Below are 26,048 nucleotides of genomic sequence, written 5' to 3'. Positions count from 1 at the left end.
CCTCTGGCTTGACCCCCCCCACCTCCCCAGCAGCATTACCATCATGTCCATCTGCTTCTATTAAGTTAATAGGCACAGACTCACGGTTCATAAAACAGCTGAAATACCTGATACTTATCAGTCCACTTAATTGATAAATGTTTCTGTCCCAAGAAATTAAAATCATGTTGGTGCTATTAATGTTTGGAAACATATTTTGGGCATTTTGCTTTCCTTGAGTACAACTGGAGGCCCGCGTGGAGGGCAGCACGTGGGGAGAGCTGTGGTGTTGGGGGGTTCACCTTAAATACAGACAGGTGAAAGCCGCTGCGGTGTCAGTCCAGAGGAGTCGTGTCGACAGTGGTGTGCAGCCTGGTGCACAGCTGTTGACCAGCCGGCGTGTCAGCTGGGATCCCGGCCGGGAAGGGACTCGGGATGTGGTGTCCTGCACAGCTCCTGGCAAAGACAAATGGGATATGGGCACACTTTCCCCCTCTTTCCTGGTTCTGCTGCCTCTGCGCAGCCCCGGGTCCCATCGGCCCTCCGGGCAGCTGCCAGCCTGGCCGCTGGCCTCCCTCGTGCAGCCCAGGGTCCTCTGTCACAAGCTGCCACCGTCCTCCTCTCTCCTTGTTTGTCCTGCTTTCCCTGATGGAGTCTGAAGTGATGTGTTGGACATGAGGAATCCGTGAGTGCTATTTCTGGTTTGGGTCCAGTCGCCTTGGCCCACGTGGGCATGCGTGGCATGTGGGTCTGGAGGAGGGCGCTCAGGTTGGCCAGCCGGCTGGTGGGTGATTTCAGAACCTTCTGAACCTCAGCCTTCTCCCCCGGGAATGGGGATGATAATGGCAGGCAGGTGAGAGGGCCGCAGGAGCCCGTAGGAAGTGGTGGTGTCGTGGCCCCGGTCCTGTAGTCCTCGCTGGAGCGGTGTGTGCCTGCTGGGGAGGTGTGCGCCCTCTGGAGCGGTGTGCACCCGCTGGGGAGGTGTGCGCCCTCTGGAGCGGTGTGCACCCGCTGGGGAGGTGTGCGCCCCCTGGGGAGGTGTGCGCCCACTGGGGAGGTGTGCGCCTGATGGAGGAACACCCTGCAGTTTGTTGTCACGTTGTTGCCGGTCAGCTCACGGCTCTCGCCGTGAAGCCACAACTGCTTTCCCTCGTCCCCACACTGCGCACCCCTCCCCAGAGCTAAACCTGGTGCCGCTGGAAAGTATTCACATTTTTTTAATAGGAAGAACTTGGCAGGTTTAAAATACAGGGGGCTTACTCAAAAGAGGCTCCTACCTTTGGGTATTTGAGGAGTAAATTTTGCCCTGCGCAGTCCCAGCTGGGAGCTCGGCAGCACCTGGGAAGTTTGGCATTCCCTACGAGACGTGGAGCAGCCTTGCCTGCAGCAGAAATCTGGAGAGCAGCTCCACGCTGCCCAGGCCTGGACAGCCCAGGGGACAGGCTTCTGACCTGACCCCCAGCGGTCGTTACAGGGACAGGCGTATCGGTTTAGGGAAGAGGGAAATTCAGATGCATGTGCCTCGGTCAGGCCTCTGTGACAAGCACTGGAGGGCTTGTGTTGGTCTTGCTTGCAGGAGGAGCTAAGGTATTGCACATCCTGCCCTGGTCTCCAGTCCTGTTTTAAAATTCCTTCTAGCCCATTTTTTTCTGTCACATGTTCAGGAGTAGACCAAGCCTGGCGTGGGGCAACCAGACATGCAGCGATTTCAGAGTTCTGCAGTGACATCAGTTTCAGTCCCCGTAATAGGGACTGACTGACTCTAAAGTGATCCATGCGAGAGCCGCCTGTGAAGCTCGTGAGCCCTGCTTGTCTCGGTGTAGCAGAGGCTTGTGAGTTTAAATAGGGTCAGCTCTTGGGAAGCTGTCCCTGGGATGGTAAGTGGGAAGGAGCCTGGTGCTGTGCAGCACCCTCCCGTCCTTACTTACGAGGCAGAGCAGCCTGTACCTCCTCCATGCTGTGGACACAGGCCCCGACAGGCCCGAGGGTGACTTTTGGATGCAGAGGACAGACCAGGGTCAAGGGCATAGCTTCTTAATACATAAAGAGCACGTCAGAGGGCCCGAAAGAAATAGGCTAAGAATAAATATGGTAGACGATTGTAATTTAAATGTCTGGTTCTTGGATGGAAAAGAATCCCTTAATGTTTACTTACATTTAATTTTATGCATCTGCCACAGGCCACTCTTTATCCTAGACAAAGATGAATAAGGCCCAGCTGCTGTGTATGAACACAAACAGGTGCATTTCGTGGAAAACCTTCCCTCTCGGCCCCCACGTGCCACGTTCTCCTGATGCTCAAGTGCTGGGGCTCCCAGGGGATCGCAGCCGCAGCCAGCGTCCCTTCACCCTCTCTCTGCATTGCTGGCCAGTTCCCCAGGGCACAGGAAGAAGCCTCCTAAGCCGGCTGTGCAGCAGGGCTCTTGTGGGGCCCCCAGGCGAGCGAGTCGGAGCCCTGTGTGCCTGTCCTCCGAGGTGGCCCCTTCCTGACTCAGCCGGCTTCCTCCGGGCGGTTGGTGTTTGCTCACTTCCCATCTCTGGCGGTGGGTGGTGTTCTTTCTTGATTCTCAGGTAAGATCTGAACCAGGCCGAGGAGCCTGGGGAATCTGGAGAGGCCTCCAACGAGCTGGATTCTAAGTTCGCCAGGGGGCATATATGGGAACGGGCTCCAGACCGTGTGGGAGAGTTCCGCTGAAGCTTGTTGGGTGCCTTCTGTCTCCTTCCTTTGGTTGTTGGTTGTGAGAGTCACCTGCATGGACGAGGTTGGCTTTTTAGGAAAGAGTTTGGTTTTCTGCTCTTGTAACCTTGTGTGGTCAGTGGTTTCCCGGTCATAACCAGCTGCTCAGGAGCACAGGGGCGAGCCAAGGTGGGAGAGGCGGGGGCCTCCCTCGGCATTTGACATTCTTCAAAAATGGAAACACACTGCTAAGGTTTTGAACAATTAGATCCTTCCCTGAAATGTTCTCCTGCTGTTGACTCATGAGTGTAGGAAGGTGTGTAGGGACTCTCCCGTCTCTTTCTCTGTTGACTCTTTATTACGGGTAATTTCCAGCCGTCCTGAAGAACATTGGAGAGAATAATGAAATGAATCCCCGTGTGCTCATCACCCCAATTTTACAAATTTTACAATTGTTATTTGCTTCATTGTTTTGTGTCTATGACTATTTGTAGTAAATTACAGACATTATGTTTACCCCCAAATATTTAACTACGCATTTTTTAAAAGACATTTTCCTTTTAACCGCAGTTGTCTTGACATTTTAATCTCTTCCATACTAAAAAGACAGAACCCTTGTGAAGTTCACACTGATCCCTTGCACGCTGCGTCCGATGGCGGGCCAGGCTCGCACACAGGGCGGGTACTTCTGGGGGCACAGGGGCCCCCCCGCCAGTGCCTGGCCCCAGGGCTGTGGCCAGGAGACCGTCGGGGTCAGCTCACTGGCAGGGCAGAAAGCTCAGATGAAGGGGTGTCATGCTCCCCTGACTGATGGAATAATCCTCTTTGTTTTCTGCGGCCTTGCTTCAGAAGCAGGGCAGCCCCGAAATAGCGTCTTGTCCTCGTTCCCAGCCTGGACGCCCCTCAGGAGAGGAAGCCGCTCTGTATCTTTAGAAGGGCAGCTATTTAAAGTTAGTAAATTAGGACCTAATGATACCAAGTGGCAGACTTTTAATTTAGTTACAAATACTAGGTGGTGGACACCCTGGTTTCATGTGGGATTCTGTTTTTTGAAACCTGCTGGATTAAATGAAATGCCGAAGAATGTGCTTGTTTTAAGTGTGTTTATTGCTCCTTTGAGCTGTCCCCCCAAGTTCTTTTTAAAAAGGGAATATTCAGAGCTCCACGTCTCTGGCAGGGTGCTTCTTGTGGGAGAGGCCTCGGAGCAAACAGTCCGGGACATGAAAGCTCCCTGGCATCTAGGTCGAGGGCTCTGAGAGGTGCCACGTGCTGCCCGTGAACACAGTGCCCGGCCCATCTCCCCCGCCAAGCACGACCTCTGGTCAGAACCCAGAACGCATGTCGGATTTGAACAGCAGTCCGCTGTGGGCCTGAGCTCCACAGGTCCTTCCTTTGTCACCCAGCTGTGACCAGGGGCAGGCTGCGTGCAGGGGCAGCACGGAGCACTGAGAGCAAGACTTCCAGGAGGCATGTCTTTTAGAGGAGCGGGACTCCTGCTTGTTGGGGAGGGCCGAGGTGCGCCACCCCCCAGGAAGAATTGGTGTCCCGAACCTGGAAGCTCTCCCATCTCCGGCTTGGACAGTTTTTCTGGTGCTCAGTCTCCAGCCCCCTCCCCGCCTCCCGGAGGGTGGAAGTCCTGCGTGGAGCCAAAAGTGCCCACCCTCTGTCCAGTGTTTGGTCTTCCTGATAAGTGCCCCCACTCTGTGTCCCCTCTTCCGCATGGCCTCGGCTGTGGCCAGGAGAGACCTATGAATAATCAGGAGCTGTCCTGTCTCTGGGCAGAGGAGGCAGCATGTGCCTTGTGCCTTCCATGAAATTATATAAAAATCATCTCCGTGGAACAAAAAGATAAATATTAAGATGACAAAATAATACATCAAGTTGAAAAGAGAACTAAAAAAGGGAAGGAAAAGGTTTAAGAAATAAAATTTAATTCTAAAATTTAAGTGACCTTAAAATCAGGTATCAGTGAGTAGGTGTTACAGGAAATGGAAAGCAATAAAAATTGAGAAGCGTGACAAATAGAAGAATGAAGATTCAACATACAGGTAATTGTTCTTGAAATACAGAAGGGAGCAGATGGTAACAGCAGCGTGTGAGCACACAGCACACTTCACCTTGGGCACGTTTCTGTGTCCTGTTCCAGAGGTTACCATGGCGGGGGCACCAACCGTGACACATGGTATGTGCGCACACATGCACACACACACGTGCACAGAGTCACACAGCAACACACGTGTACACACAGGCATACATATGTACGTGCGTGCACACAGTCTCACACAGGCTCGTGCACACAGCGATACAGACACATACATGTGTGTACACAGACTTACACATGTGTGCACACGGGCATACATATGTACGTGCGTGCACACTGGCTCACACACAGGCTCGTGCACACAGCGAAACAGACACGTACACATGTGCGTACACAGACTTACACAGGCATGCACACAGGCTCACACACGCACACACAGCTGCTACCGTTGAGTGCAGAATAAACTGTTAGTGACCAGGACCCTGCGGTGCAGGAGGGGAAGAGTGAACTTCCGCCATGAAATCCATTCCAGGACGGCTTTGACGACTTTCCATTAGGCTGCCTATTAACATGATTCATCATATTAATGGGTGAAAAACGTTACTTGATAAAATTGAAAATGAATTTTAATAAAAACTTGTAACAAAAATAGAAGGCTACTTGCTTTGTGTGAATCTCTTCCACACCAGCTGCTTGCATCACTCTGTGTCTCCGTCGGTGCGATTAGAACCCAGAGAAGGGCGTGGACGGACTCTGGTTCCTCCAACACATTGTTCTGGAAACGCGAGTCAGTATCATATTTAGATGAGAAATCAACATGAAAGTGTACATCTTCTACGGAGAAGGCAAAGTTGCATTATTTGTGTGTGGTCTGAACCTCAGCTTTGCAAAAAACAAAAGTTAGAACACATGGGAAAACTACCAGCAGTGGCCGCTGTTGACCAAGCGCACGTGCAGAGAGCACTGCGGGTGAGCACTGCATCCTGAGAGCACGGCAGGCGCCTGGGGTGCACGGGGCTGTGGAGACGGGGGGTGCACCGTTTCTTCATCTGGGTGCTGGTTGTACTGACCTTATTACTGCTTAAAGTCACATCTACGTTTTATGCTTTTCACATATGGTATTTTTCACAATAATTGTTTAAAACGTGTTCCTTTTTCTATATATTAAAAATAGCCAGCAAGTAGATACTAGGAAGGAAAGGAATCAGATTTATAACAGCGACAGTAACAGACAATGACAGGAACATGAGCTGGCTCAGAACACACTGCATGCATAGATATTAAAATCCCATAAAACTTTACGGGTTGAAATGAAAGGAAGTTGAATAAAAGGAGGACTTGGCCACATGATTCCATGGTGAGACCCAGGAAATTAAGGTTATAAATTCTCCCTAAATTAAACCATAAATTCAACACAATATTGACAAGTTGATTTTAAAGGTCAACTGGAAGAACAAATGTTTGAGAATGGCCATTAAAATTTTTAAAAAGCAGATTTGTGAAAGAAGACTTGTCCTACCAGTTACCAGTGCATTTTGAAGGTACAGTTGAAATAAGAGTGTGGACTTTCACGCCAATGGAACAGAATAGAGATCTCGTTCCAGAAACAGAATCTGTATGTATCAGAATGTATAATTCGGAAAAAGAATGAATTGCTCAGTATCTAGAATTTGGGGCACAGTATCACCATTTGAAGTTTTTAAATCCCTCCCTCTTAACATAATAAAATAAATTCCAGACATAACAAAGACTCAGATGTGAAAAGGAAAACACAAAAGTACTGGGAAAATGACCAGCTAGGACAATTAAAAAGCCATAAAGGCAGTGATAGGTTTTATTAAACACAGATTTTAAGTTTCGTACAGCAAGGAAAACAGTAAACAAAATTTAAAATACAGCTGAAAATATTTAATGTCTTTCCATTCTCAGACACAACATCGAGCAGTTACATGATACTTTATGAGGTTACAGAGCTGGTTTTTTTTAAACATTAACTTGTTCTTCATAAAATCTTGAAGCTACTTGCTTTCAAGAGTGAGAGGAAAACAAGAATATAGGTGAAATATTAGAAACCCATAAAAACTCCCACATCAGTCTCGTACTGTATCCAGTCACTTAAGTATTTATCAGGTAACGGAACCGTGCATCGAGCACCATCCTAGGCACTGGGGTTGTAGTCATGAACAAGATGAGAGAAGTCCTTTTACCCCCTGAACTTACCTTCCGTGGTAAAGACGAGATACAAACAAAAATTTTATCTGATAAAACATTGGGGAGTGAGAAATGCTAGTGTTAAAAAGCAGAGTGAGGGGAGAGACAATGGAGGTGTTGTTTTCCTTAGGCTGGTAGAGGACGTCGAAATCTAGATAAAATAAAGGAGTAAATCTTAGTTTTCTGGGGCAAGGATACTGCAGGCCATGGGAACAGCAAGTGCAAAGGCCCTGAGGGGGTCTCTGCTTGGTGTGTTGGAGGAACAGCAGCTGTCAGGATGAATGGAGCAGGGCGAGCAAGGGTAACCAGGAGGAAGTGAAGTCAGAGCAGTGGTCAGGGCCTGCAGGGCCTTCCGTGGTAGGCCTAGGTGAGGACTCGGCATTTTGTTCTGAGAGGCAGGAGGCCTCTGGAGGGTTTTAGGCAGATGGAATGACTTATTTCAACATTTTTTGTAACAGTACCTCTTAAAAGGCTTTCCCTGGCTGCTGGGTAGAGGGGTAGGCAGGGCAGGTAGGAGTGGAAGCAGAGAGACTGTTCTGGAAAATGTGAGAGATACCTGGTGTTTGGCATAGGGATTTATCTCTCGACTGTGGTGATTCTGCCCCTGAGGGGACATTCAGCAGCACTGGGGGACATCTTTGGTCATCACAGCTGGGGTCAGGGTGCTGCTGGCATCCTGCGGGCCCAGACCAAAAATAAAAGTCTTTGCTGATTCCAAAATCTGGCCAACTCTGGATCTGCTTTTATTACCTGTTTTTCTTCTTGGTTTTAGAGAGGACACTCCGCTGTGGGAGCTTCAACAAGAAAGTCCACGGAGCATCTGGCTCTGGGCTTGCGGGCGGCTTGGTGGTAGCACACTGGTGTCCTCTGGCTTTGCTCTTAGTGCTGGGGTGTGGCTCTGAGCCCTGGAGCCTGGTCAGTGGAGGGCCAGGGGTGATCGAGCCCCCTTGATGTGGTGGGCTGGCTCTCCCTGCCGGTGTGCATCCTGGGAGCACATGGTGACCATCTCAGTGCAGCCCCCCGGTTACTGTCTCCACGGGGCCCCCGGGAGTCTCAGCCCACGCGTGTGCTGGGCAGCGGTCAGCCGGGGGACTCAGGAGACGCTCAGCCGGGGAGGTGGCCGCTTTCCGGTTGAGTATTGCCCCGCGTGCTGTGTGGATTGGGCATGCCCACGGGACCCGCTGGGTAGGGGCGGACTGGCCCAGAGTTGCTCTGGCAAGGACCACATCCCTTCTGTTTCTGCCTGCATCCGTTTGTTTCTTGGTGCTTTTACATGGCTGTTTTTTCTATTTTGTCCAGAGCTGATTATTATTATTGGTAAAAGGACTAGTCTGATACAAATTATCCTGTCATCACTGGAATACAGAAGTGCCAGTGGTTAAGTACGTTATAGATAAAAAGACAAATGACAAAGTGGCACCGTTTGCGTAGGACCCAGAATTAGACTGGAAAATGCCTTTCCTGAAGATTATCTTTATCCACCAAGAAATTCTGATTTACCTGAACCCGCCAGAGGAGCTGCGTGTGCCCTGGTGCTGCGGGGGTGACGGTGCACGGGGGGCGGAGGGGGGGCAGGGGTGCTGCGTGTGCCCTGGTGCCACGGGGGCAATGGTGTGGGGGGGCAGGGGTGCTGCGTGTGCCCTGGTGCCGCGGGGGCGACGGTGTGGGGGGGGCGGTGGGGGGAGCGCAGAACCATCTGAAATCAGCGGAAACAGGATTTGCTTGGCATGCAATTGACTGGCTGGAGGGAGCACAGAGGCCACGAACCATTTGTGCCCGCTGAGAGGGGCCGCTCCCTCCGTCGGCAGGTGTGGCCGTCACTCTGTTTCTTCTGTGAACAAGAGAGCCCCCACTACCGAAGCCACAACCAGGAAAATAACTTCGTTTCTGCTGGCGGGCGGATGGCGGGTGAGGCCTGGCTTCCAGAGGGGTTGCGCCCGGCCAGCTTGGTGCCCAGGGGTCCTGGCAGCCAGCTCCACATCCCCCCCCGCCGGAGGCCACCCTTGGGAGCCGCCTGTCCTCACAGCTGTCATCCCTCCTGTCTCTCTGTCACCCTTCCTACCCGGCCACCTCGCACGTGTCATGCCTTGTCTCCCCGAACGTGGCCTGGTGCTTGTACACGTCCCTCCCCGTGGGCCCACTGGCCTTCTTCCACTTCCCGTGTCCAGCTAGTGATGCACGGAGGTGCTTCCTGTAGGTGTGCGTGCCTGCCATGTGCTTGCTGGGTGGTTGGAGCGTAATCACACGTTTCACATTTCTCCCACTAAAAGCTCTGAGTTGCCTTCTTACTCAGTGCTGCGGTTGCTTCTTCCCTGCTGTGTACCAGCAGCCCGGGCGGGAGGCAGAGGGGTGGCTTCCTGCCCCCCGTTAGTGCACTTGCTCTCCGGCCGGGTGGCCTGCTGCAGTCCAGTCTCAGTGTGACACAGTCAGGTGCATGATAACCAAGTGATAGAACGGAATTTGCTGTTCTGTGTTTCCTCCCACATTTTCCTTTGTGTGCCTGAAAGTCATTCATGCTCGCTCATCCTGCCGACCCTCACCCCAGCTTGCTTTCTTAAGAAGAAATAAAGGGAAGAGAAGCCAGTGTGTCCATTCTTTGGGCAGATGCTCCCTTTCCTGTCTTACCTGGGCCTCTCCCCAGGGACCCTGTGTCGGGTTTCTCTCCCTCCACTGACAGGCTGGCAGTCGGGTTTTCTTCATAAATCTCGAAGCCGCCAGGATTAAGAAACCCCCGCCCCCACCTGTAGGCCCTCACATCCCTGGGGGACTGTTGTATTTCCCGTTAAATGCCCCCTCAGTGTGACTCACTTTCTCTCCTTTCTCTGCAGGTTTTGCATGCAGAAATGTGTTAGTCTGGTGCCTGGGGTCACACTGGATTTAATAGAAAAGTAAGTAAGATTTTTAAGCTGTGCAGCTTTCGGGGTCTGAGGGGGGTTCTTTGAGTGCTGTTCATTCTCAGGGGCACTTCCAGTCAGCGAGGGGATGTTTCCCTTGTGTGTGGGTGTGCGCTTTTGTTCTCTGGCGAAGGCCGTGTTGCTACTTGTTGTGCTGGTGATCAGCGTAGGACATGTCTCCATGGAAGGCCATATTAAAAAAACAGAAAAAACAGAATACTTTTGAACATTGACAAATACTCCCAACACTAAGTCAAAGCAAAAACGTATGGCTGCACACACAGGTTGTCTCTGCTCCCTGACTGCAGTAGCTGGGTCATGGCCTAGCACCTACCCGATTTCCCCCAACTCCCCCATTAATATTCTGCAAGCCCCCTGCCCCTGTTCTGTGTTCTGCATCAGGGCAAATGCCCCAGTCCAGTCCAGCAGTGTCCTTCATGGTGCACTGTGGTTGTGTGGCCTCTCCTCATCCTTCCAGGTCAGTGGGCGGCCCAGCTGCCTCCTGTTGTGGACCTCCTTAGGTCCGAACTACTCTGTGGCTCTAGACTCAACCTGCGTCGTGGGTGTGCTTGCACGTGCATGCGCGTGGGTGTGTGTGTGTTCACGAGACTCAACCGTGACTCATCCTGGCTCATCTAGGTAGTTGTTCTTAAATCCTCTGCCCTGGACACCATTCCTTCTAGAATTAACATACAAGATAATGGTTTTCTAAGTCTTGATACACAAAATCGTGGGTGAGAACAGCTAAGGCCTGGGTTTAATTAAATCAGGGAGGAAAAGCAAATATACTTCTGGGTTTCTCTCCTGGAAAACGACTTGCCTGTGCGTCAGGGAAATAGACAAGAAAGTTATGCCTAAGTGTCCACCATTACGGGCCTGAGGGGATGGGTCCTGCCGGGGATTGCGGCCCTGTGGAAGCTCCGGTCTGCCTGGTGTGCTGTTAGTGGGAGGAGCAGACAGAGACCAGTACACGAGGAGACTGCCGCGAGTATTTTTAGACCGCACATGACTCTGCGTGTGAGCACAGGTGAAACAGGCATGAAACGCTGGGTCCGTTGTTCACTCACGAGTGGGATGGCACGGGCGCGGGAGGAGCGGGAGGAGCGGGAGGAGCGGGAAGGCACGGGTGCGGAGCTGTGTTAACTGACTTGGGTTTCTTTCCATCTTTTAAATTTTCCTGCGAGAGTACAGAGACATGGAATGCCTGTAAAATAAAGAATCAAGAAACTATAGGGCACCTGCGAACAATTCACTGAGTATAATTGCTCTGTGCAAGTTGTGAGTAAAAGTCTAAGGAAATCATGTAACTGGTCTGGTCTACTTCAGGGTGCTTTTGTTCACAAGCAAGATGGGGTATGGTGGCAGGGATCAGCGCAACACTGGGTGGCGCCGGCCTGCGCTGGAAAGGCAAAGGCAGGGCTGTGGGGTTGAGGTGTGCTGACAGGTGAGGTGCAGGCAACCTGGAATCGCCGGAGAGCAGGAGCACCAGGGCCAGGCGGCAGGCAGGGAGTCAGATGTGTTCTGTGGGTCAGGGACAGGCACGGTGGCCAGAAGCAGGGGCTGCTGACGCGAGCTGCAGGGTTCTCAGATCACAAGCCGGTGATGACCAGCTATAGCGACGGCCCTCGTGCCCGCTCGGCGCGTGCCCCCTCCCTGCCTCCGCTGTGTGGTCCCTGCCTGCAGTGCACACTCGTGGTCAGGAAGCAGGGCGGGTGGGGGGCTGTGACACACACGGGCTGGGCGACACGGGGGTTGGAGTGCTCTGCGTACGCCCGCGTCCCGGTCACGCTCTGCTCTGCTCTCCTGGCGGCCTGCTGGCTCGGGGCGCCTCTGCTCGCCCTCCTGGCGCTCCTCCAGACTCTAAGCCAGTTTCACCTCCAGGCGCAGTGACCCAAAAAACCGTTTATAAATGCTAAGCAAACAGCGTAAGCCTGGAGAAACGTCACGTGGAGAGAAACTTTAGGTCTGGTCAACCAGTCGGCTTGCTTGAGTCCGCTGTCGGGATCGCAGAGATTGCAGAGCCACCCGGCAGCTCGGCGTGCCAGTCGGCTGCGCACGCGCTCTCGGGCCCCGTTTCCTTCTATTACCTGTGCTCACGTGGCCGTATACGGACCAGTTCTCCGACCTTACCCGGTGAGGGGGTGGCAGCGGTACATTCCGTCACGGGGAGGTTGTGCCTGGTGTCCTGTCCAGAGAGGTCTTGTTCTACTTCCCACCGGCCTGTGAGTGAGGCCGACTTGTGTGCCCTCCCCCACCAGGCAGGGCGTGAACCCCGCCGCTGCCCCCGTGTCTGGGTGCTGCCTTGTCCCGTCCCCGTCCCTCCCAACCAAACTCTGCTCATGTTTGCTGAGCCACACGGGAGCAACAGCACCACATGTTCTGAGTTCTTCCAAATGAAAGGAGCTATTAAAAATCACATAAATGAAAAATACGTATTTTTTCAGTTATTTAGTTAAGCCTCCTGATTGTACTGGAGAGAAGCCTGGCATTCAGTTCGGCTGTGCTTCCTGGTGGCATCTCGCACCGCGGCAGGGCCGGTGGGGCAGCCAGGCCTCCGAGGTCTCTGCTCCTCCTACACGAAGGCCTCCCCTCACCCAGACCATGTCAGGACAGCCGGCTCCCGTCCTGTCACTCTCTCAGATGTAAAATGTGCGCAGCAGCTTGACACCCGAAGCACGACCCGCAAAAGAAAACAATTGTGAAATTGGACTTCATCAAAATTTAAAATGTTTACTTTCTGAAAGACACTGCTCCGACAGTGAGGAGACAAGCCGCAGATTTGGGGAAAATATTTGCAAACCACCTAGCCGACAGAGGACTCTTATCCACAGTATATAAAGATATCTCAAAGCAAAAATTAAAAAAAAAATTCAAAAATGGAAAAAGACCTGAAGAGATACTTTACCAAAGAGAATTTAAGAATGGCCAATAAGCCTAGGAAAAGATGCTCAAAATCATTAACCATGAGGGAAATGCAAATTAAAGCCACAAGAAACCGCAACATCCCTGCAAGGTACGTTAATGAAACAGACAAGGCTGGCGAGGGTGCCGGGCGAGCAGCACTCCCACAGCCCCTGCTGCAGAGGCGAGCGGGACAGCCACGCTGTAGGAAGATGGCCCCATGGGACCGCGGTCCCACTCCCGGGCATTCATCCCACAGGAACGAAACCGTCCACACAAGCACCCGTGCGAGAGTGTTTGTGTGGCTTTATTCATCACCACTGAAAACTGGAAAGACCAGAATGCCCTTGGGGTGAATGAATAAGCTGAATGTGCATCGTCTAGCGGGGTACAGCCAGCAGGAAATGGGGGGACATCTGATACATGACCACATGGGTGGCCCCGGAAGCACCGTGTGGAGTGACGGCCGGCAGCTCCAGGGCCGACATCCGGTCTGATTGCATTCGCATGCCCTTCTGGAGAAGACACAGCTATGGGGTCGGAGATGGCAGTGTGAGGGAATGTGGGGTGAAGGGATGTTCACCATCCTGCTTGTGGTCGCGCAGATCTGCACATGCTGTAAAATCAGGGAACCGCACAACCAGAAGAGCCACTTTACTATATGACAACGCAGAAAACAAAATTAAAACGTAACGTGGGGAAGTGAGAAACTGTGTGAAGGAGTACGGGACAGATTGACTCCGGGAAGGCGCAGCAGGAACGACCCGGCTGGAGGGGGGGGGGGGGGGGGGAAGAAGGAAGGTGTGGGAAGGACCCTGAAGCCAGGATTTGGAAAGCACCTGGCTCTCCTGTGAAAGGTGCCTGTTGTTTCGTGGGAAGCAGCTTCATGCTCACTATGAAGACTGGATAATGAGGATTGCAAAATAGAAGGAAGCACCCTTATACTTTACGTTGTTAGGAGTTTTCGTCAAGTGTTGTTTTCCTGACTCCTGATGTCGGACTTTGCCTAGGCTGGTGCCTTTCCCAGCAACACTTCGGTTTACGTCCGCCCAGCGCTGAGGGCGTGCGTGCTCACATTCACTTCCGTGGGCCAGCACGCCCTGTCCCTGTCCCCACCTCCCTCCTGCGCCCAGGGATGCTACACGGTTGGTCAGATGCGGGGAGCTGGGGTGTGTGATTTTTCTTCTTTTTAATTTAAAAAGAAAAACATAGTTAACGTGGACAGCAGCACGTCTCGCAGTGCTTCCTGAGTGCAGACAGGAGCTGGAAAGAATATGGACCTGGAGCGGTCGGCCGCGGCCTGCAGCCCGGCCCAGTGCTCAGGAGCTCCACTCGCAGGACAGCTCTCACGCCTCCTGTCTGCCCCAGCCTGGCCAGGGGCTTATGTGTGCTGGCAGCTCTCTGCGGGAGCCAGCCCGCACCCAGAACACGTGTCTCCTTGCCGCCTTCCTCGGGGTGGCAGGATGGGCTGGGGAGGAAGATGCCCTCACACACCTATCCTGTTCACAATCAGCTGGATGCCGCCACGCGACTTTGGGAGAATTCTGTATCCACGGTTCACCTCTGCAGTTGAGAAGAGGTGGTCCTCATTTCAGGGAGGTCTGCATTTTTGGAAGCTCAGTGTCCAGGTTAATTGGGATGGGCTGTGGCATCCCAGAATGAGACCCACTTGTCCCTCAGGGCATTGGGGATGGAGCATCATTTGGGGCTTGTGGTGGGGATGGAGGAGGTACGAGCAGGTCGTTTGGAAACCTCAGGTCTTTACTGCAGTAATTGTTTGCGATGTGTTGATTTGGGTCTGAGTCACTGGTCTCTCGGGGCAAGTCCGCTTAGTTGAGCGGAGACACACCCACCAGCACACCTGGTCTGGCGGCTCTCCCTTGTCGCTCGGCAGAGGCGACACTGACTGTAAGTGTTGGGTTGTGTTCCTGTGGTTGTGCCAGGACAGATTCCAAACTTTAGAATTACAGAACACCACGACAAAGTCCGGACGTGAAGCTCCCAGAGACCTAGAGGTAATGACCGTCAGATCTGTTTCTGAGGAAATACAGGTTAGTTTGTTTTTTTAAAATATTTTACTTATTTATTTGAGAGAGAGTGAGAGCACAGGCACGGGGCAGGGGGGCGGCAGGCAGAGGGAGAAGCAGACTCCCCATGGAGCAGAGAATCAGACGCGGGGCTCCATCCCAGGACCCCGGGATCAAGGCCCAAGCCGAAGGCAGATGCTTCACCAACTGAGCCACCCAGGCGCCCCGAGGTTTCTCCATTTATAAGAAAATGCTGTTAACCTATCTTTTTAATGTTTAGATTTTTCCCCAGTAGTGCTTGCAATCCATAAGAAGCTCTTTCAATAAGCAGATTTGAGTATGCAGTTAGCAGGCGAGGCAGGAGCGCGGCACATCTGTGTTTAACCAAGCCGTCCAGGCCGCCATGGCTTCTGTATTCAGAGAACATTCCTGGGAAGAGCATCTCATTGGATTCTCCTCACCCTGGGCAGCTCTTGGTGTCGGTGGCTGTCCAGCTCCCTCTCTCGGGGGCCATACCCATCTCCCCTCACCCTGTGGCTTGGGGCCCCGCCCGCACTGCTGACTCGAATGTTTGCACCACATGCCCGCAAAGATACGTCGTGCCCGTGGTTGTCCTGTGCTATGGCTCAGAACCTAACAGATGACGTGAGGTGCACAGCGTGGCGACCGAGGCCTGACTGCCCTCTCCTCCCGCGTCAGCCGTGTGCTCACGCCCTCGCCATTGTCAGACGCGTCCAGTGTCCGTTAGCTGTTCGGTCGCCCTTCCTCTGCACGGGTCCCACCCATCGTGGGCGCTCGGCCTGGAACTCGCCTGAGAGATGCTGAGTGTCTCATCGAGACCCCAGTGGTGCTTTCGTGGCTACAGTGCGTCCTCGCAAGATTTGCCTGCCCCCAACCCCCCGAGCCTTTAGGATGGGAAGTGACATTATCTGTGGTCCTACAGCTAAAAACCACAGTCCAGACTCAGACCGGGCTTTTGTTTTGTGTTTTAATTCAAGTACAAGGTGAAGTCCTTCATCAGGATGTGAACGAGTACAGGAGATGGAATCCAGGCTGTGGAGAGGGACAGTGAGCATTGCTGAGCGTGGCACAACCTGGAGCCTCCTCTCCTGCTGCGCCGGGCAGGCCTGGCTGTGCAGACATAGGCCACGTGTGCGAGGGGCACTGCAGGCCTCTGGCCGGTCTGGTTGTTCCAGAAGTCGCAGCCCAGCTGGGCTCCCATGTGCAGTCCCCACCAGCCTCGCTGTGGCCTGGGGCCAGCTGTGCCTTGTGCAAAGGGCCAGGGCCACTGTGCCTCAGGATGAGGGTCTTCGCACCACGTTCCAGGGCATACTTGTCACCGGTGTGCCGTGGGTGACTGGCATCACATCACCTCCCCGACACAGAAGCCTGGAGAGTAGTCTCTGAAAGCAAGGCCTGCACCCACGTTCCTTCTTCCAGTACGCCAAGCATGCACATACCACACTCTGGGGCCACAGCTGATTGGCCAAAAGCCTTTTGAGTTTTGGGGTTTTTTTGTCATGTTTTTCCAAACTTTCCTAAAGTGGAGTTGTGAGCGGTTAGTTGAGCGCCGTGGCTCGTGTGGATCAGTCAGTTGGGTTGAGTCACTGTTCAGACTCTGGGCAGGTGTGGGTTGTCGATGCCCGTCCCCTGCCTCAGCTTCAGCAGGTTGGCTTTCCTGCTTTAGGAGCCACATCCCACCCCCCCGACTGTCTTGGGGGCAGGGGGGGCTTCCAAGCAGCGTCTTGTGGCCCTTGTCCACCCCAGCAGTCCCCTTCACCACCACGTGAACTGGCAAGGTGGGCACACAGGCATTGTCACCCCCCAGTCTCTGCCTCAGGTGGGGCCATAAGTGTTTTGGGTTTTTTTAATTCATAAGTAGCTTATATTTGGAGAAGCCACAGAATACTTAAAAGTACATACATTTTTAATAGTTTGGGAGATTTCCATAAACCAATTATACAATGTTGCTGAAGCTTGTGGGGTGGTTGCCGGGTGAGACCTGGGAGAGCCGGGTGGCCAGCTGGGCAACACTCCCATGTGTCCCCCCTTCTTGTGACCAGCTGTCCTCTCCAAGAGCCATGGGGCTCCCAGGCCCTGGGGTCACGTCTGCATTAAAGCTGGCAGAGCGCGTCCCTGTCCCCGTCTCTCCCATGTGGGATGCGTGTGGCCGCCACCTGCCGTGCTGTGAGGCTGTTACGTGGGCATCCGGTGCAGCTCATTGGGTGACCTGGTCATGGGTCCAGGTTAATTGGCGAGGTAGCTTATTTTTAATTACAGTTATAAGACCAAACAGGAATTGGCTCTTTTGCTCAGTTCCTTGGCCCTGTTTCCTTTATTCTTTAGCAGTTCATGCTGAACAAAATCGTAAGCCCTATAGAGTGCTGGGGGAGGAGGAAGGAAGCCCCCCACAAGGAAGCACAGAAGGCAGAGTGTGCACTACCTGCAGGGTATGAGTCGCGTGGATGTGGCACATGTCGTGGTCTCCTGGCCGGACACAAACATGCGGTCAGCTGAGCTGGAACTTGACATTATTGGTGTTGCTCCCTTCTCAAGGATTCTGAGCCCTTCATTTTGCATCAGGTTTTATTATCTCGTTTCTTCTCAACACATGGTAGTACTTGTACTTGAGAACCGCTCTGTCACCTGTAATGTGACAGTGACTCTGGTCACTATAGCCGTCTGACTGGAGGGACACGTCCTAATGCAGAGATGAAATGGAGAATACAGGCCTGGGTTATTGGTTTTGTTTCCTTAATGACCTGCAAAAAATAAGAACGATGTCCATCTCTGCCCCCTGCTTCCCTCCTGGGGTCCTTGCTCTGTGCTGAAAGATGGTCCTGGCACAGGCCTGGTCCATGGCCATGCTTGGCATGTGTGGACCGAGCTGGCAGGCACGGGTCCCGCACCCACATGCCCTTGCTTCCTACTCCCTGAAGCTGTCCTTCTTCTATGTGCGGCTCTGAATGAGCTGAAGTCTCCAAGGCTGATGAGCCATCCTGCCCTGTGGTGGACAGCGGTGACTTCATATCCCAGGAGCCAGGGACAGCCTCAGGACCCAGAGCGGCAGGTGTGGGCCTAGAGGGGGCACCGCACCTCACTTCCGAGACCGGCCTTTCCCGCCACCATCGTGACGGGGGGGCCAGTGCTTTCCCTGCCTGCTGCCAGTCAGAAACCCCACCCGAATGAGTCGTGGTCTTCTCTGCCATCACCGGAGAGATGGATGGAAAGGTTTCATACTTGAAATTGCTGCGTGGTAATTCAGTAATAAATGTGGTTTCTTTTTAGCAGCTGCCACCGTGTGACTGCTCAGCATAAGCTTCCCCAGGATAGTGAGTGTTAACCCCTTCCCAGCTTCTGCCACCTTTGTCACGTGTGCAAAACGTGTTGTTTGCAGTCCCAACACAAGACCAGAGAGAAGATACAGGCGGTGTGTGGGTCTTATAATTACTTAGCAATCTTTAAAGCCGGGGAACGAGTTTGTTTTCTAATTAAGCTGCTGCGTCGGGAAGTAAATTAGAGCGAACCTTCTTTGAGCACCCCCAGTTTCTAATTATCTGCGCGAACCCAGCAGCCTGATGAATAAGTATGTTGCCACTGCGGCGCATATTTATATTCCGAGTCCTCGGAGAGAGTGGCAATAAGATCCGTGCTTGGAAATTAAGGGACATTTTTCAGCCCTGAAACAAAGTAATGAAACGCTTAAACAGTGCTAGAAATATTAGGGTGCTCAGAAAACACTGGGGAATCAGGGAGCCGGTGAGCCTCTTCCACAAGGCTGTTCGTTAGCATTCTGATCACTGGAGGCGCAAAGTGTACCGAAAATTATTCATAATTAACATCTATTGTGTCAACAGCATATTTTAAGGAGCTAACAGCACTGTGTCTGGGATAAAGTGAGCTGCTGTGCCCTGCTCCCTCCAGCTCGCACGTGGCGTGGCCACCGCTGAGCCCGGGGTGGCAGGCTTAAGTGGAAGCTTGGATCCGGGGGTTGGTTTTGCTTTGAATCTGTGAGCGTTTGGTTAACTTAGCTGCGGTCTTCATGTGTCAGAGCCCCGGTCTCAGCCATGCCCTGGAGGGACAGGGAGGAGAGCGTAGGAGGACATGAGCTGTTGCTTGCGAACACAAGGTAACCCATGGTCTTCTGGTTGAGAATCAGGAAGAATAGTAGGTAATGTTTACTGAGCACCTGCTGGGTGCCAGGTGCTGTATTAAGGGCTCTCCACATATTAACTCCCGTAGTCCTTGCTAGAACCCTCTAAAGGAAGCACTGTCATTATCTGCACTCTAACCATGGGGAAACTGAGGCACAGGGCAGGCAGGTCATTTGCCCCGTGTCTCACTGCAGGGGTGAGTGGGAGCAAGGCTTTGCCAGACAGCCTGCCCGAAGTCCGTGCGCTGACCCACGCCATCACCCTAGCCCACAGCGTGTGCTGCAGGGCCGCAGACCCTCCGAGGGCCGCAGGGGCTGCAGCCACCACGCCTATTATACAGGCCCGGTAGCTGTGATTAGAATTCACTCCACTGTCAGGTCGGCATCACACACGTGTGTTATGTTTGAAAGAAAAGCTACCAAAAGATACCAGTCTTCATTCAAAAAGTACCTTTCTCTGCAACATAAATACATTGTATCTGCCGGTTGAAGGTGAAAAATCAGTAATTCATGAACGCCTGCCAGTCACGGAGAGGATAAGTAATGACTCACTGGAAGCTAATTTAGAGACGGAGTGGGAAAGAGAGCCCCGGGAGACCGCACGACGGCACAGTGGAGAGAATGTGAGTAAGTGGCGGAAGTGCGGGGCTGCTGCGAAGAAAGAGCCGCAGATCCTGGTGCCCACTGGAGCATCGTGAGTCAGCTGCACCCGGAGAGCTGCCCGGGGGCCTCACACTCGGAGCGCTCTGGGATCGGAAGGAAGAAGCAGGGGCGCTGGGTCCCCATGTGCTGTCATGGCCTCCCTCTGTCATGATTGGCCTGATGGAGGCTGGGCCCTGAGATGAGATTGTGCTGAGCCGCCAAGCAGGGGAGCGGGAGCAGCTTCCGAGGCCTCCCTGGGGTATCCACGTAGCACGCACGGGGCTTCCATTTCCTCCACTGTGGCACCAGCATCCTGGCCTTTGTCATCCAGGCAAACAAAACAGCAAGGTGCCAATTTCCTGTCTTCACCACCTGGTACCCCTGTGCCCTCCAGTGTCCTAAAGAAAATGTGTGTCCGCCGGTCTCTAATGGATGCCCCCGAGAGCCGGGATCCAGGGATGCAGCTGGCCCTGCAGGCAGCTCTCCCTTACCGAGGGCAGGCGTGGTGCCAGGGGAAAGCCAGGCGACGCACAGTGCTGGAGGAGGAAGAGGCGTGGGCTTCTGTCCATTGTCCTCAGCCAGTGCCTCGGGCCGTTACTGCACACGTCCACGTGGGCACACGCCCCTTCCGTGTTCGCCTGCTCTCCCCTTGGCCTTTTTCCGAGCGCCGGCCGCCTGAGGCCCCGCTCGGGGCCGGCACCCCTGCTCTTGCCTCGTGGCACAGGCACTACACTGGCAGATAGAGCAGAGGCGCCTTAACGCTAAGCAGCACTCCCGGAGCTGCATCCCTGGCACAGGACGGGGCACTGGGTGGCCACTCGCGTCTGCACGGCCAGCCCACTTGGGGTCGGTGAGACCCCCCTGCGGCTTGCAGTGCCCGGCCCTGCAGGAGGCCCTGGTGGGGATTAGCTGCTCTGGTTCTCACAGTCGTCCAGGGAGTCGGACTCTGGACCCTAAGGGGGAGGGACACGGACGTTCCCAGAGGCACTCCAAGTGGCAGAGCCCACATCCACCCCGAGTCCGCTGGCCCCTTGCGGTCTGGTGGATGCAGCACGCTGCCTGTGCGGAGGGGGCGCTCACCCTCTGTGACCCGAGTACGCCAGCCTCTGAGACAGGCACTTGGCGCTCCAGGCTTGGGAAGAGGGCATACCTAGCTTTGGTGTTGGGAGCACTTGGTGGGCTCACCACCGCCGCTCCAAGTCTGACTCAGGCCACTGCATCAGACGGGAAACAGAGGCAGCTTTGTCGGGACCTGCGTTGGAGGTGCTAGATTTCTCCGGCTTCAGTGCCTGGGCCGCGGCTTGGCCGTGAGGAAATGCATACTGCTCCGTGCCGTCCGCTAGCAGGTGTCTGAGTGCCAGCTTCCCAGCCTGCAGGTCCTATGGGATGATGGTGGGAGAGATACAGACGCTAGAAGCTCACCAGACGGTGTCCACAGAGCTCCCCATCCAGCAGGGGGCTCCGGGCCGTGTCCGTAGAACCGTTCACAAGGACGGCCTGAGCTCACTAGCCTGTGGGCCCTTAGAGCCGAGGGACCAGACACTCAGTGAGAGGTTGGCCTCCTCTCCCACAAGGCCAGCACATAGTGGGCAGTCAGTAGACGCCTGTAGGCGAACAGTAGTTCGAAGAGGAGAGGGCCCTCAGCGAGCTGGAGACTGGAGCCCGTGCGTGCTTCAAGGGGAGGGAGTGTCGGTCAGGGACAAGGAATGCGAGCGACGCTCTGCTCCCAAGTCCGTCTGTGCCCAGCAGCCTTCCACCAAAGGGAGCGGGCGGTGCAAAGCCTGACTAAACGCGCTCTGTTTGCAAGAGGTGGAGAGGGTGCAGCGGGGAAGCCCCAGGGAGGAAGGTGGTCAGCCCGGCGTCTGCTGGAAGACTTGTGTGTCCAGAAGGGTCCTTCTCTTGCAGGAGCCTGTGTAGCGTGGGACACCAGCCACCCACCTCACCTTTGCAGGGTCTGCATGACAGCACTGTTCTCCTGCTCTTAAAAAGATCTGTTTCACAATTAACCATAGAAGTACAGCAAAATGATGCAGAAGTTTTCAGAAATACAGATAAACAATAATGATACTGTTATTTGAAGTATTGAGAGAACATAAGAGTTTGCTCACAAACCCAATACCAGAGTATAAAAAGGTCTTCACAGGCTGAGTAGCTGAAGGCAAATGGTCAGAATTCTGTATATAAACCTCAGAGCAGTTCTAAGACATCACATGTGCAAGTGTGGGATGGGGGAGATTTGCTAGAACACTAGCCTCTGGGGAAAAAGTCAGGGTTGTAGTAAACTGAGCTTGAGTCAACTCTTCCAAATGACTATTCCAAAACCAGAAAAATTCTAGAGGAAGGAGGGAATGGCTCCTCTCTCGACCTCCTGGGGACATGCAGGATGCAGAATGCTGCGTCGGGAGAGAGGCACTTTTAAGGGACCAGGATGCTTAGCCTGGAGGGAAGAAGACACTGGATGACACGGTAACGGTTTTCACATCACTGAAGGGTCGTGAAATTGCCGATGAGTCACACATTTCTGCAGGGCACCAGGGCCATCGGTGGAAGCTTCAGGGACAGCGGTGTTCGTGCAGTGAAGCAGCCCTCAGGGTCAGAGCCCCCCCCGGAACTGGGCCGCGGGAAGCGGGGTGCACGCGAGGCCAGGGCTGGGCCACAGGTGGTGTCTCGGGCTCCTCCCGCCCAAGCAGCACGGTTCTTTGTAAGGCCAGGAGTAGTGAGAAATCACTGACTTCCCAGGTGGGAAAAAATGCACTGATTTATTAGGGGAACCAAAGGGAAAGGGGGAGGGAGAGAATTCTACTTGTACTAAAAACTAGGGCTTTAATTTAGTTTGACTTAGAATGAGGAAGCACAGCAGCAGACGGTTCCCTCCCCACCGCCCCGCCTGTTTATCGAGTCAATGCAGAAAGCATGACATTTCAAAAAGAAACTGAAATGTACACAATGGTTTCATAGCATTGTTGATATATCCAATTCAGACTTTTTGGGGTGGTGTTTTCTGTATTTTTTCAACAGCTTTATCGGGGTAAAATTTATGCCCCCACCTATGGGTTCAGTGGCTTCTGGTAGGTCTTGCAGCCCGTGCCACCATTGCCACAATCCCATTGCAGCTGGGGGTCTGTCGCTCTAATAGGACCCCTCGTGCGCATCCACCGTTAGTCCCATTCCCACCCCCAGCTCCAGACGACCGCTAGGCATTCTCTCCCTGTGAATTTGTTTTTTCCGGACATCTCACAGATACGGAATCATACAATATGGTCTTTTGAGTCCGGCTTTTTGTTTTGTTTTATTTTTACTTAGCATAATGTTTTCAGAGTTCCTTCACATTGTGGCTCGCATCAGTGTTGTTCTGTTGTATTGTGGAGTGGTACCCCACATCACTGATCTGTCTGTCCGCATCACCTGTCGTTCATTCAGTGTGGGGAATGGTGTTGTTGTGAACACCCATGTACAAGCCTTTTGTACACGCAGATTTTCATGTCTCCTGGGTAGACACCCAAGAGTAGCAGTGCCGAGGCAGATGGTACGTTTGTTTAACTCCTAACACATTGCTAGTGTCTTCCAGAGTGGTACCATTTATGTTCTGTTTCTCCGTGTTCTCGCCACGTGCGTCATCATCGGCCCACGGTTGTCACTGTTGTTGTGGGCGTGGCAGGGGTCTCCCTGTGGTCCTGACGGGCACATCACTGAGGGCTCACCAGGGCGAGCATCTTCGCACTTGCCCACTTGCCACTGTGTGTCTTTCATAGTGTTGCATCTGTTAGTCGCCCGCCTGTGTGCGGGGGATCGTTTCATTGAGCTGGGGGAAGTCCTCATGTACTTCAGATGTCGGTTCTTCTGATATGTGACCTCTCTCTGAGGCCGCCTTTAAGTTACAAACATGAAAATGCGCTACATGTAACCTAGATTGCTCATAAAATTGTCATGTTTACTGGGGCAGTTCCGGCATTTGGGGTTTAATTTACTTTAAAATGTGGGGGGGTTGTAATAAATAAGTAGGAGCAGCTCTGTTTCCTGGGCCCTTACTGTGTTCGGGGTTGTGTGCTAACTTGTTTGGTGTTAATTCATTGCACTTTTCTGTCTCCCATGGAGTTCGGCAGGATCCCTGAGGTGACTGCATCTCAGGGAGGTTAAGTAACGTGCCTGAAGTCACACAGCTCTACATGGCAGAGCCTGGAGGATTCACACCCAGGTCTATCCAGTCCCGTCCCCTTGTCTCTGTGCCACGTGTAACGTCGAAGAATTGTTGATGTCCTGCAGGTTCGTGTGCAGATGTTTCAGAGGCAGGAAAGTACATTCTGATTGGGGACATATGAGGAAAGGTCTTATGAGGGAGGTGGCATGAGTTTTATACGTCAAGATGTCTGGTCTCCAAGGGCAGATTAGACATGGACAAAACGAAATGAGGGGCTATGTGTGGGGTGGAAGGAGTGACCTGTCAGCCCAGCCAGGACACCGGGGACCTGGGAGGCAGAAGAGCTGGAGCTCATGTCTGTTCAGTGCACCTCTGCCAGGAAAGCCTCAGAGGAAAGCTAGCGTAGAACATCAAGAACAAGTACTATCTGATTGTATTTGGAAGCTGTTGTTTTTGTGATACAAGGCTACCAGTAGCCCTGCCCAGCACAAGCTTTCAGTAACCTTGGCATTTTGGTCCCTACCTAGACTGGAAAGATTCTGATCAGCTAAGGAACCACCAGGGGAGGCTGGTAGCAATCTCTGTTAAGCAGCAGAGGTATTACATCCAAGTTTACTGCTGAGGAGGTGAGGTCCGCCCCTCCACTCCATACTCACCCACCCGCCTCTCTTTCCACCTTTAGACTAGATTTTTAGAAAGACGCTCACAGGTGAGGGTGCCTCAGCGTATTCCAGAAGACACATCTGGAGAGACAGCCAGATAGTAGCTGAGTGCCTCAAGGGGGTAGTGCTCCCTGGTAGTGCTCCTTCATCTGGATGGGGAGGATGGTCCCTGGGACTCATCTGGATCAGGAGGGAAGTACTTCCTGGGACTCATCTGGATTCTGTCTCCTCATTTTAATTATTTATTTTTAAAGATTTTATTTATTTGAGAGAGAGAACACAGGGAGAGGGGGAGAGGCAGGGGGAGGAAAAGAGGGAGAAGCAGACCCCCGCTGAGCAAGGAGCCTGATGCGGGACTCCATCCCAAGACCCTGGGATCATGACCTGAGCCGAAGGTAGACGCTTAACCGACTGAGCCACCCAGGTGCCCCCCCGGCACCCCCCTTCCCCTAATTTTATTTTTTTATTTATTTTTAAAGGTTTTATTTATTTATTTGATAGAGAGACACAGTGAGAGAGGGAACACAAGCAGATGGAGTGGGAGAGGGAGAAGCAGACCCCATGAGCAGGGAGCCCAATGCGGGACTCGATCCCAGGACCCTGGGACCATGACCCGAGCCGAAGGCAGACGCCCAACAACTGAGCCACCCAGGCACCCCCCCCCCTCCAGTTTTAGAAGCTGACTTCCCCAAGTATGACAGGCTTTTTAGTAGCTTCCCAGAGAATTCTGCTTGGCGACTGGTCCCACGTGGCTCCCATAACTCTAGCTCTCGGGGAAGGGTCTGTCTGAAGATCAGTCTTGACCCTAGGATGTCCAAAGAAAATCAGCTCTTTCAGAAATGCTTCAGAAATAAACTTAGGCTCAGATTTATTTCTTAAGAGTTTTGGAACCTGCACTGTTTAATAAAAAACAATCTGTTTTCATTGTGTCACAAACATGTTGAATAAGCAAATGGGATACTGCTCCTTTGCTCTGTTTGATCCCATGTCCCCCTTTGATTTTCGTGTGCAGCCTCCAGAGGGGCTCTTGTTGCTGCTGCTTCAGGGATGGGTAGCAGTTTATCATCCTGTAATGAATTCAGTAGAAGGTAGATTATCTCCAGTGTTGTATTAACTCCTGCTCAGCTCACCGCTGAGCTGTGGAAATCGTCACTCCTTTTCCTCCAGAATTTTAAAATACATTTTTCTTCAATGCCATTTGGTTCCCCAGTAAAGATTAGCGGGTTTCTAATCTGTGGGAGCTGTTAAGTGCCGGATGAGAGGGGCTGAGGGTGGCAACACTGCTCGCATAAACTATTTGATTTAGAGACTCAGTACAGTGTTTTATTTTTATTTTTTAAAGATTTTATTTTATTTATTTGAGACACAGAGAGAGAGCACAAGAGGGGGTAGGGTCAGAGGGAGAAGCAGACTCCCTGCCGAGCAGGGAGCCCGATGCGGGGCTCGATCCTGGGACTCCGGGATCATGACCTGAGCCGAAGGCAGTCGCTTAACCAACTGAGCCACCCAGGCGCCCTCAGTACAGAGTTTTAAAAATCATTAGAAAACAAGCTGCCTGTGTGGGTTTAAAAAAAAAAAAAATCAGCCAGCTATTTAGAGGTAGAATTGTGTGATTTTCTGATCTCTAACATCCCTGGGGAGCTATGTTCACCATCGAACCGTTTTGATAATGCTGAGCTGATAGCCTCCTGGGGAAATTAACAAGAGTTTCATTTAAGTCCCT

At 52.9% G+C, this 26,048-nt stretch overlaps 1 protein-coding gene across 3 annotated transcripts in view; it reads left to right on the top strand.

Annotated features, from left to right (window-relative positions):
* The window catches only part of RPTOR (regulatory associated protein of MTOR complex 1), a 341,577-nt gene that overhangs the window by 185,465 nt on the left and 130,064 nt on the right, over nucleotides 1-26,048 (top strand). For all 3 annotated transcript variants that reach the window (XM_025859594.2, XM_073885974.1, XM_025859593.2), the window contains exon 7: nucleotides 9,737-9,796. In XM_025859594.2, the coding sequence (XP_025715379.1) occupies nucleotides 9,737-9,796 (60 nt within the window). The remainder of the gene's footprint in view (nucleotides 1-9,736; nucleotides 9,797-26,048) is intronic.

Source organism: Callorhinus ursinus, unplaced genomic scaffold, assembly GCF_003265705.2.
Source record: "Callorhinus ursinus isolate GAN/ISIS: 27379988/994484 unplaced genomic scaffold, GSC_fseal_2.0 scaffold68, whole genome shotgun sequence".
NCBI lineage: Eukaryota > Metazoa > Chordata > Mammalia > Carnivora > Otariidae > Callorhinus > Callorhinus ursinus.
Note: the sequence above shows the minus strand (reverse complement) of the source record. Positions and strands in the feature narration are given on the sequence as shown.